Source organism: Lactuca saligna, chromosome 1 (assembly GCF_052625555.1).
Source record: "Lactuca saligna cultivar CGN05327 chromosome 1, ASM5262555v1, whole genome shotgun sequence".
Lineage (NCBI taxonomy): Eukaryota > Viridiplantae > Streptophyta > Magnoliopsida > Asterales > Asteraceae > Lactuca > Lactuca saligna.
The window spans coordinates 9405893-9419067 of NC_136417.1; the positions used below are offsets into that span (position 1 = coordinate 9405893).

Consider the following 13175-nt stretch of genomic DNA (forward strand, 5'->3'; position numbering starts at 1 on the left):
ATGTCGGCATGGTTAGAACACAACCAATCCATACCAATAATGACGTCGAAACTTTTGATAGAGACCGGCATAAGGTCTATTGGGAAAGAAAAGTTATTCAAGGTAAGGGTACATACTATGTATATATCGTTAGTGTATTCAGATTTCCCATTGGCCATTTCTACTGTGAAGGTTTCATTTAGTGGTTGCGAGTTTTGTTTTAGTAAGTGTTCGAATTTATGACTCACGAAGCTCTTCTCAGCACCACAATAAAAAAGAATGCATGCATAAGTATTGCTGAGAAGAAATGTACTCGTGACCACCGTAGGGTCTGCCACAACTTCTTCGTGACCAATTGCCAATATCCTTCCAACTCCACCGACATTCCTAGCTTTTGGACAATCTCTTTTGAAATTCCTAACTTCCCCGCATCCATAACACGCTTGACCTAATCCAACGGCAGGTACTTGGTAAATCGGTTGGGGTGGTGATTTACAGAATCGGGCAGTATACCCTTTTCTGTTGCAGTTCTGACACCGCATTTCTCGGAAATTTCCATTGTGGTGGAAATTACACTTGTTGCATTTATGGAGATTACCAACATAAGGCTTAGCTGGTGTGGGATTAGCAGGAACAACAGCAGGTACAATAGCAACATGGATTGCCACTAACTGTTGCTTTTTCGAGGGCTCCTGAGAAGATTGGCCCTTCCTTTTATTCCAAGTTTTCTTGTTGTTGTTGTTGTTGTTGTTGTTATTGTTGTTATTTTTGTTATTGTTGTTGTTTCCCTTGGGTTGTTCTGGAGCAGCAACCACGAAGTTTTGATGGGCTCCATGGTCAATAAGTGGTTGTGCCAACTCTTTGGCACTGTCAAAGGTAACAGGCCTGGAAGCAATAACACCTCCCTGAATCTGAGGTGAGAGCCCCCAGATTTACTTTTCAACCTTTTTTCTGTACAGAGCAACCATTTCTGGACATAGGATCGCTAAGGCGTTGAACCTATTAGTGTAGGTTGTTATGTCTGAACCAACCATAGTAAGACCCCAAAGCTCTTAATCAAGCTTCTGTATTTCACCCCGCGGGCAGTACTCCCATATCAACATTGACGTAAGGTTGTCCCAACTTATCGAGTTAGCCACTACTAGAGTTAGTGACTTAACATGGTCATTCCACCATGTTAGGGCTCTATCAGCAAAGGTACATGCAGCGAATTTAACCTTTCTACCTTCCTAGCAACAACGATCTCGAAGACTGCCTCTGTTTTCTCAATCCATTGTCTCAAGGCCATTACTCCCCCAGTCTCGTTAAAGGTCCTAGGTTTGGCGTATGAAAAGTCCTTGTGGGTACACTCCCGATGGTGCCCATGACTCTCACCCTAATTCGACGGGTGTGCGCAACTCCCTGATCTACTTACAACAATGGTGTTTATATGTGACATATCAGCTACGACAGCTGCAGTGACCGCCGCTTGAAACATGGCAGAGTCAAACTGAGGAGGTGGTGGCGGAGGTGGTGTTGGCGCTTCATTAACATTGACACGCCTTGGGTTTCTTCGTGGAAGCATCTTTCACTTTAAGAATTAATAGATGAAGAGATAGTTAGATAATGATCTTGTAAAGAATTGGTAATAGAAGTCTACTCTAAGTACAACTTGCAACAAGATAATATGAATTTGAGTGGTTATATTTCAAAGAATAAGAAAATGCATGTCGATTGTATTGGCATATTAAATACATAGAATTTGGAAAATTTGACCTTAAAGTAGGTCTACAATATACCACAATACTAGGAAAACATCGACATCAAACTGACCTACCGAAAATGAAATTTTCGTGCTTGTACTGAAAAACATGAAAAATAACCCTAAAACATATCCAAAGACTTAGACTATAACCAAAAGAGTAAGTAGTGAATGAGTAGAGTATGATCTACTTCCTACTAGATCCGGCCCTGGATTTGGCTAACTGGCGTTCTATTTCATACATACGCCTTTCTTGTGTTATTTTCCGTTCTCGTAGTTCTCTAACTTCGGCTTGGGATGCCGCCAGTTCTCTCAGCAAGAAATTAGTACGATTCCCTTGTCGCATTATGACTGTTTTCTAGGTTGCGAATGCAAATGGTATTGACTCTAGTAGCAACATCAACCTGCATGACTTGGTCGATAGCAGTTCTTCCTTGTTCATCATTATGTGTCACACGACGAACTAACACCAGGAGGGATCTGTCTGCTGAGCCTCCTGTGTCCAGATTGTAGAAGCTTGGGTCTCCTTGGTAAGGATGGTTCTAACCCTGTTCGTTACTCCACCTGACTAAGTTTACCACCCACAGAAGCATCGAGCCTTGGAAGTTTTGTCGTGGATTGGGATTCTGAAGTTTTGTTGTGGATTGGGATTCTGAGCAACTGGTGGTGGATTGTAGGCTTCTGATCCTAAATCAGCATCTTCAGGAAAATCTTCTTCAAAATCCTCATCTAAGGGAATTTCAAGATTCTCTTCTAGTTCTACATCGAGCCATCCTCATTTCCCTGATTGGGAAAGTACGGGTCTCCGGGTAGATGGAATCCAACCATTGATATCTAAGAGAGAATAGGGATGTGAGAAATATCTAATATAATTAGTAAAGATAAATTTCAGAAACAAGTTTCTACGAGAGAAACTTACAGTTAACAGATAAAGAATTATGTTCGGAATAACTCCTACTGAGTCCTTCTATAAGTACATAGTGTATACTAATTATATACAACTTGGGTCAAATAGGCCTTCGAATAAATGATCCTACTCTAAATCCACATCCAAAAAAAAATAAATAAATAAATAAATCTTAGACCACTCATTCTGATTCTATACAACCATCATCATATATAACCGTGATGCATGCACTTAGTACTTATAGAATTATCAGTAAGAGTCCTTTGTTTTCATGTAGTTTGTTCTTAGTATATAGTGCCTAAAATACTCCAATAGTATTTTAACTTTATGTTATGTTCTAGAGTTCTTCTGTATATGTATAATTGGTAAATTTTAGACATGTCGCAACACTACCATCACTCCCAAACACATGTTGGTCGTATCTCAAACCAATATAGTTGACCAGGCTATATTGATCCCATATATGATTACATAACTGCCTAGGTTTGACTGCATTGTCCAACATCCAAATACTTTTGAGTTGTTATGATTGTGATATTGTTCTTGTATGTATGAGTGTTAGTATACTTCTTGTAAAAATACTTAAATTTTAAAAGTATACTTGTATTCAGAGTTCTCATCCCCAAGGTATTGATAGTTTGTATATCTTTTATGAATTGATATATTGAGTTCACTATAAACAATGCTCTGATACCAATCTGTCACACCCCAAACCAGACGGTGCAAAAATCTGGGGGTGGATGACTTCATTTGTAGTATCACAACACATGTATTATAGTAATCAAAGTACAAACAACCATTACATTAATAAGTATAAGTTTTTACATGTGTTCAAACACTGTATATTAACACCAAAATAGTTATAGCAAAATACAGAAGACATGACTCAAAACGGCTCCATCTTCTCAAAAGCTCGGGGAGTACATGTCTACTGATTCCCTAAGAATACAAGTAATTTGAAAAGAGAGTATCAACATAAAGTTGGGTGGGTGCATAAGTATTTATGTTTGAAAGTATGTTTTATGTTCATTGAATATGTAAACTGATTCAGAAAATCCTATATTTTCTGTTGTATATGAAAAGTAGTTTTAATCTCATAAAACCATTTTGTTTGTAAACCAGTGTTCTATATTTGTATTCCTTAGTAAAAACTGTGAAAGTTAGTATGTCTGGCTCCACCAGCTATTATTGTAAACTATAATGTAATACTGTAAATTGTATCTTAGTACTTTGAAAATGTACTCATGTTTAGTTAATTATACATTAACTGTATTGTTAGCATCTTTTTTATGAGTTATTATAACCATAATATGACTAGATGGCCTGAAACAACGATTTGAAGGAGTCGAAACTATTGATAACAATTGTCACTCGTAGGCATGCACGTCCGGTTGTAGCTAGCAGTCTAAGTGCGGGGTTGTCAATCCCAATATAGATCTACATCAGGACTTTAACTATGTTGTTTAAATGAATAAACAACCTGAATCTATTGTCTAATAGAAAGCATATAGACGTTACGTGTATAATAGTAATGAAAACTCAATCATTATGAAATGAATGATTGATAGTATGCTCCTTGTTTAGTATACTTGAAATGTATTTGTAAGTTGTATACCCTTGTTTAGTTTTGAATCAAACCCTTATTCTTGTCAAATAATGTACTCTAGTATACTGGACTCGTGAGTTAGTGCTCTTGAATCATAAATTATACCTATTATAATTTATATGTACTTTATGTATTGATACTAGTTGTTCATGATTGCAACCCCTTACTCGACATGTTACAAAGGGTATTGAAACTAAATGAAATAACCTTTATATTGATATACATATACAATATATATATATATATATATATATATATATATATATATATATATATATATATATAACATTTAAACGACATTTGGACAAATAACTTATACATTAAGCCCACATCCAAACAAGAAAAATGAAATAAAGTGAGTTATCAGTCCTAAGCCCTTTAAATTAGTAAACCATATATCAATAGAGTTAAGCATTTCATCTAGAATTAAAAATTACATAAATATAATAAACTCCAACAAACAAATAACAAATCTATCATATGTACTAATGTACATATCCCTTGGCATTTACTACCTAGAACTTTGAAAAGAATGTTTTAAGATAAATATTCTCATACCCAAAAAGGATGTAACTAGCAAGAAAATTATAGCAAGAACCACATCAATCTCTAATGTAATTGAGTAGATTTTCTTCGAGAAACATACGAGAACAAAGAGGGATAACCAACCATGATGAACCCTTCGATGCAGATGATTTTTGATATGATGGAAATTGATTCACTCCATCTCCTTTATACAAATCGATTATTAATTTACTAAATAAGATTTTCTAAAATTTTTTTATGATTTTACTCTATGTCGATGATTTGTTGTATTGTATATCGAACTCCCCTAATTATGATAGAATTTACTGATGTCGAAAAATTGTTATGTATGAAAAAAATTGTTGTATACAAATCATTTGGAAAATAATAATTTTTTTATTTAATTATTAAATCTAAATTAAGTTATAGAGATTGATTTGATGGATGCAACAAATGTGTAGGCATGTTAAATAGTAATTTTGGTTGTTTTAATTCCTTTTAGTTAATTTCCCTTACAAACACGAAACTTATGGGAACGGGTGGCTAATTGACATGAGTTTAATCTAACAACCTATGAAAGTTAACTCTTCTAGTAGGTTAAGAGTATGTCTATTTACATACCTTTAAAATTTTTAATACATCTTTTAAAGTTTACATCTCAAATTTTCTTTAAATAACTATAACAAGGGAATGACGTTGTGCTTCACCACGAATATAAGTAAGAGAAATTAAATTGTCTCCTCTCTTTTATACCTACAAATATTCATACCCATTAATTTTATGATACATGTTATCATTCCACCATTCAATTTAATTTTATTTGATATATTCCTAATATACTTTTCATTAGATAGTTAAGTAAATATGAAATGATGAGATGTTTCATAATCAATACGAATATTTGTAGGTATAAAAGGTATTTGTAGGTATAAAAGGTACCAACAATTTAATTTCTCATAGTTATTACGTTATATTAGTGCAACCAATGACAAGAATGGAATGGTAATAATTCATTTCATTACCCTGCTGCTCATTCCGTTGACGTTTCATTTATCATACCAATTAAACAGCACCTTGAGTGAATGTTGGATCCGTCACTAGCTTGTTGAAATTTCAGACCACTTTCACCCTTTGTAAACCAAGTCCTGAAAAACCTCGATAGGTTGTGTATCTGGATTAAGTGGTAGATAAAAACTTAACGTTTCTTGAATGTGAGATTCTTTTTTTTTTTTTTTCTGGAAAAAACAACCCTACAACATCAAAGCATATTGCAGAAAAATATAGATGAGAACAAACAACTCATAATAACATGGCAAATTAGTCTCTTCCTAATAAATTCCTATATTTTTCCACCTAACTTTAAATTTGTTAATGAAAGTCAGATGTCTACAGAAAGTAAAGTATATTTTCTCGAAATTGTTTATTATTCTTGTCATCATCAAGAGGATGACTTCGTTGGTGTTTTGTCGGTTTCCGCTGTACTTTGGCAGAATTTTTATTTTCTATATTCAGACATTATTTTAAAAACTGATCCACAGATATATATATATATATATATATATATATATATATATATATATATATATATATATATATATTCACCAATGAATGATCTTATCAGCTACCATGTAATGTAATTGAATTAACAAATACGAGGCAAAGTCAACAATCAGACATCCCTCCATTATACAAAATCTGATGTCCTTTGACACATTAAAAGTCAAAAGCTAAATTCTCAGAATCTGCAATACTAACTTATACATTATGCAGCACAAGTTATACATTACTAAATGAGGATGCCTGAGCAAGATTTCAAGAAAGCCATAAAGCTTCTTAGCCTACAACATCATCTAAAACTGTCTTTGACTTTTGAACTCGATGACAAAGTTGAACTAAGAAGCCATTTTTGTTGCTGCCATGGCTTCTGTTCATCATTTGGTCATCTTCTACTTTCTAAGTTTGCTTCTCTTCCTCATCAATCCAGCACTTTCACTTCCTCTCTGCACCGATTCAAGTAAGTTTTGACCATTTCTTCAAAACCCCTTATGAAAATTTGAGCTATTAATGATCCAATTCTGGGTTTTTGGTGATTGTGATTTGTATATGTTGATGATCTATCCTGAATTGTGTGAATTAGGAGCACCATTGACACCAAAGACTCCTCTGGCTTTCTGCTCTTATAATGAGTCATCATGCTGCAATTCAACCCAAGATTTGAACATAAAGAAGCAGTTTGAATCATTGAATGTATCTCAGCCGCCATGTGCTTCTCTTCTCAAATCCATCCTTTGCTCGGTATGATCTTCTTTTCTTGTGAGTTTAATTGAATTTGGGTCGTTAACCTGTAAATTTTCGATTTGAATTTACATGGAAGTTAATTCAAGATTTGAAATCTTTAAATTTTCGATTTTTCAGCAATGCGATCCGTTTTCAGCAGAACTGTACACGATCACCACCTCTCCTCGACAAATTCCCGTGCTTTGCAACTCAACGGTTTCATCAGATTCATCACAAAGCAACCAAGCCATGAACGATTTCTGTGGAACCGTATACGATTCATGTCAAAATGTTTCCATAAAAAACTCGCCATTTTCACCATTGTTACAAAACCAAGCTCCACCACCAGTCAACACGACTAGCAAACTGAGCCAAATTTGGCCATCAAGAACCGATTTCTGCACCAACACCGGTGGATCCTCCACCGCTGGCTCCGTATGCTTCTCCGGTGAAAAAGTTAGCTTTAATGCTACCAAAAACACCACCGAAAATATCCCGAAAGAGATGTGTCTAGAGAGGATTGGTAACGATACCTACATCGATATGGTGGCTCACACCGATGGTTCGAACCGCGTCTTTTTTGCAAACCAGAAAGGTCAAATCTGGTTAACTACGGTTCCGGAAATGAGTTCGGGAGGTACATTAAACATTGATGAGTCGAAACCGTTTCTAGATATAACCGATGAGGTTCATTTTGACACGTCAACCGGGTTGATGGCGATAGCAATTCATCCGAATTTCACAAAAAACGGGCGGTTTTTTGCTTCGTTTAACTGTGACAAATCTGATCGGCCTGGATGTGGAGGAAGGTGTGCTTGTAACTCTGATATAAACTGTGATCCTTCAAAACTAGAAGAAGATAACGGAGCTCAGCCATGCCAGTATCAGACTGTCATAGCAGAATACAACACGGTAACTACTAATCTTAATCTGTCGCTAAACTTAGGGACGAAGTTGATCTATTGCTAGCAGGTGTCGGATCGTGTTTTTTGGTGAATGTGATTTGTGTTCTGATCTGGTGCTATTATTATTTCAGAATCCAAGTGTTTCGGCTGGAGAAGCAAGGAGAATCTTCACGATGGGTCTTCCGTATACAGGCCACCATGGTGGGCAAATCCTTTTCGGACCAGACGGGTATCTTTATTTCATGATGGGAGACGGTGGAGGTGAAGGTGATCCTCAGAATTTTGCCCAAAACAAGAAATCGTTGTTGGGAAAGATTATGAGGTTCGACATCGATAACATACCAAGTAAGACCGTGTTCTTTTTCCCATTGATTGCGATCTGAAATAATAGTTTACGGGCTAAATTTTGTCCGACATTTTAGACTATTAAATAAGATACATTGTAAGTGATATTTATGTGACACGAGAGAGGTTGGAAGTTTGATTCTTTTAATTTTTTTTTTTTAGTGTTACATGTGAGGAATTTTTTTTAAGAAATCTCTAAAGGAGTTAATAGATAAGGATTTAATTTGGATAACTATGTATTAATTTAATCCGGAGAGAATGAGTCAGTCAATTAAGTCAAAGTTTTTGGCTTAACGTATTAAGATACGAACTCTTTACATTTTTTTTCGTTTGATCTTTTGAATCTATCATGATATACCTTGTTGACAAATTATTTTGTCGCACATCACTAGGTCAAGAAGAAATCACTCGACTCGCTCTATGGGGAAACTACTCTATCCCGAAGGACAATCCATATATGGAAGACACCGAGTTGCTGCCAGAGATATGGGCACTAGGATTACGTAATCCTTGGCGTTGTAGTTTCGACTCCGAAAGGTCATCTTACTTTATGTGCGGGGATATCGGCCAGGTATTTGATTTCCTTATCCACAAATACTTCAATTTGTGTCCTAGAAAAGTGTTGGATTTTTAACTAACTAATCTTTCATTTTTGTTGTCAAAATTAAGAATTATTTTGAAGAGGTGGATTTGATCACAAAACATGGGAACTACGGTTGGCGTGTTTACGAGGGACCAGGAGTTTTCGCCCCTCTACAGTCTCCCGGAGGGAATACGTCGGCCAACTCCATCAATCCGATATTTCCGGTAATGGGTTATAGCCATTCTGATATAAATAAGAACGAAGGTTCAGCTTCTATAACCGGTGGGTATTTCTATAGGTCTATGACTGATCCATGTATGTATGGAAGGTACGTAAATAAATCTCTTCTGCATTAATATTATAAATCTAGGTTTGATTTCAAAATGAAAATTTTACCCTAGTGAAATGAACATGATCTTGACTTGTTGCTTTGCGTTTAATTCATCTCTTTGTTTAATTTTACAGTTATTTATATGGAGATCTATTCGCAACTGCAATGTGGGCAGGCATTGAAACCCCTAACAATAGTGGGAATTTCACATCTACTAAGATTCCGTTTACATGTGCCTCGGATTCTCCTTTACCATGTAGCACTGTTCCCGGAAGTTCAGTTCCGGCACTAGGTTACATCTTTTCATTCGGGCAGGACAACAAGAAGGATGTATACCTCCTAACGAGTAGTGGCGTCTATAGGATTGTTGCTCCAAGCCGTTGTAACTATGAGTGTGCAATCGAGAAGACGACAATCGGTGGTCCGAATCAAAGCCCATCTTCTTCTCCTTCCACAGCAAACATATTGAAGGGTTCAAACAATAATCTAGGGTCTCTTATTGTTTCCATTTTTGGATTGATTTATTTAGTTTTTCTCTATTAATATGTAACAAGATGATATGTTGATAGATAATGGTCACACCCCACAATCTACAATTCTACACCCTTCCTTCTTCAAGTGTTACATGGTTAGGAACATAATTTTTTTTTTTTGTCTTTGTGTTGTTGATTAATACTATGTTTGATTACGGGTTCATACAAAAAGTGTCTCCATCACATGATATAAACTATACCATACATATAGGATTTATGAGCTTTACGCACACAACCGCTTATTCGTTCAATATTTGAGATGGTGATATGTGTTAGAAGTTATTTTTATCGTGAAATTTAAGTTCCAGTTATACAAAATAGTCGATTTTAAACTTCATGATCATTGTTGTTTCACTTTCTTAGGTTGGTTCTTCAACCATATAAAACCACTTTTTACCTTTTATATTTTTATCGGCACAGGTAGGGCTGTTAATCGGGTTAACCCGATCGAATTTCGGGTTAAACGGGTCGGGTTAGTTGGGTTTTTTTAGAAAAAATATTCACCCGAAACCCGACCCTAATAAGGTACGGGTTAGTCGGGTTCGGGTTAATCGGGTTTCGGGTTTGTAGGGTCGGGTTAGTCGGGTTGAGGTTAAAATGTAAGATGAATTTATGTTGTACTATTTTAATACATAATCCACATGTATAGCAACTTAAATTGTAAAGTTGGTATACGATATGAATTTTTGGAGTTTCTTTTACTATATTAGTAATGTAAACATTGAACAAAATTCGTAAAAGTGTTACAAAACAACCGTACTGCATTAAGAAAAGAGGAAAGTTATGTTATTTTATACATCTCCGTGCATAGTAATTTTACTATCTTGTTTGTTTAAATAAGAAATATGTATTAGTTGTAAAATCTCATAGAATCTTGAATTCATATCATTTAACGCAGTAAAAAAAAATTTTGGTAATAAATTCTTAATCGGGTTATTTGGGTTGACCCGAAACCCGAATTGTTTTGAAAAAATAACCCTAAACCCAACCCTAATAATAATTCGGGTTAGTCGGGTTAACCCGAATAACCCGATTAAGAGTTCTAACCCTATTAAACCCGACCCTAATTACCATATTCGGGTTCGGGTTCGGTCGGATTGATCGGGTTCGGGTTTTTTTGACACCCCTAGGCACAGGAACCAATTATACATTATAAAACAAATTATTGAAATGGTCTTTATTGTTTGCAAAAAAAATTATTTTTGGTCCCTAACATTTCTTTTGCACTCAGACCATCCTTATTGTTTGATTTCGTTATGTTTTATGTCCTTCTTAAGTATAAAAAGACTAAAATGCCCTTTATATTTTCTTTATTCATTTATTATTATTTTTTTAATTAAAAAAATATTAATATACATAGGTCCCACCATCAAACGCTATCCCTAACTTCATCTTCAACTACCACCATTTCCGTCGATCACCACCCGCTACTGCCAGCCACACCTCCAGATTCCGGCCATACCTGTAGATTCCAATCTCATGTTCTCTATTCAATCTGACCTCACGTTCTCTATCCAGCACCACCAAAAAAACAGATGCACATCCTTTCTTTCTTTAACAAAAACTCACAAAACAAACCACACATTGGAGCTATGATATGCACCAAATGAAAGAACAAGCAGATCTGGAAAATAACACAAATCTAAGAAGTAGAAAATGAGGTTTTGATGGAAGGAAATTATGAAGGTCTATGTGAGGGAGACGACAAGGTTTCCAACGACTCTTTTTTAACAAGCATATTTGGAAAATAACCACCCTTCACCCATTCCCTTTTATACTTGTTCCCTCGTCCTTCACCTTTTCTCTATTTTCTTCGATCGTCTTCTGCTTATTTGGCGTCATCTGAAAATCTCCAATATAACAAACAAATCCAAAATTCACAAAATCAATTACAAATCGAACAAAAAGGGATTAGATGTAGATGAGAGGTTTTGATTTTTCTTTACACGATCGTAGTCAATAGCAGATTTAGAGTGCAGATTAGTTTTAGATGGTGGTTTTACATAGTTTTCGGCTAGGTAGCAAGGTGGTGGTAGAAGCTCATCGTTAGATGGTAGCTTTAGATTGTATATTAGCGGTGGAGTAAAGATGTGGTGGAGGATGGTCAGTGGTCGATGGTGGTTGTCGACGGCAGTGATTATGGTTACTCTGTTACTATGTTTATGGTTCTTAAATTTCGAGAATATATAATGAGAGATATTTTAACATCCCAACGATAAGGTATTTCCAAATTTAACCTTTAAGTATGAAGGTTTGGTTTTTAACCCTTGGTATAAGAAAGCTTGCAAAATGGACCATAGTGGCGGTTTTGGAATTTTAGGCCAAGATTTAATACATTGGGCGTACATGCGTTGGTCTAGTACGCTGGGCGTACATCACGTACGCAGGGTGTACGTGCGAGGGTTCCAAACCCTAAATTTTAGGGTTTTGACCCTATTTAAATATCTTTATGGTTTCCAACCTCATCTCTCATTAACCTCCAACATCACCATTCAATTTTAGCAAACTCTAGAAACTTGTTTGAGCATTCTTGACCCTTGTGTGTGTTTTTGGTGGTCTTGAAAGATAAAGAAGGAAGTAGAACCACCTTGGAAACTTGAAAAAGCTTTAGATATGGGATCTTCACCTCTATAGCAACCTCCAAGAGGTATAAAGTTCTAAACTTGGCTTGTATTTCCTCAGATTTAGGTAAGTTCATTCATGAGAATTTTGTCCCAAGTTTTGACCTTTTTGGAGTATGGCATGCTCTAATCCATTCTAGTTGTCCTTTCAGATGTTTTGAGGGGTTTAGAAGCATAAAAATAGGGTTTTGGCTCTTGATCCTTCTCCATGCATGTGTTTGTTTGTCTTAATGGGTTAAGTGGATGGGTTTTCAAGCATTTAGCATTTATTGGCCATGCAAGACCATAAGGTTGGAAACTTTATGGTCAAGGATGATATTTGGGACTTGGATCTGCAATTTGGTCATAATAGTTTATGTATTAAGCTCTTAAATCATTAAGAAGAAGATTGGTTACGTACGTTGGGCGTACCAAAATGGTACGTTATTCATACGCAATTCATGCCCCGATCCCTAAGATAGCGAGTACACCCCGCATACATTTAAAGTACGCCCCAGGTACGAGGTTTGGGTCGACTTGGCTGAGCTGACTCGGCTGGGTTGACTCGGCTGATTTTGTTGATTTTGACCTATTTTGACAAAGGGTATTTTGGGAAATTGTTATTAATTTAGAATGGGAAATGTTTTGATTATTAGGAGTCAGATAGAGCCGGTTGTCAGAGCATAGATTCATTCAGACTGTATTTGGACTAAGATGTGAGTTTTCCCCACTATACTTAGGGGTCAAAGGCACCAAGGTCGGCCTATTAGATTGGATATCCTGATTTTCTGTATATTGTTATATGGAGTTATGTGGTATTGGTTATGTGGTTAGACTGGTAGT

At 35.9% G+C, this 13175-nt stretch overlaps 1 protein-coding gene across 1 annotated transcript; it reads left to right on the plus strand.

Annotated features, from left to right (window-relative positions):
- The first annotated feature begins 6592 nt into the window (after positions 1 to 6592).
- LOC144997436 (HIPL1 protein-like) lies at positions 6593 to 9802 on the plus strand. Its single transcript, XM_078957380.1, has 7 exons — positions 6593 to 6772; positions 6896 to 7053; positions 7174 to 7947; positions 8072 to 8285; positions 8678 to 8856; positions 8955 to 9196; positions 9334 to 9802. The coding sequence occupies exons 1-7, from the start codon at positions 6676 to 6678 to the stop codon at positions 9740 to 9742; spliced, it is 2073 nt and encodes a 690-aa protein (XP_078813506.1). The 5' UTR covers positions 6593 to 6675; the 3' UTR covers positions 9743 to 9802.
- Positions 9803 to 13175: the final 3373 nt, after the last annotated feature.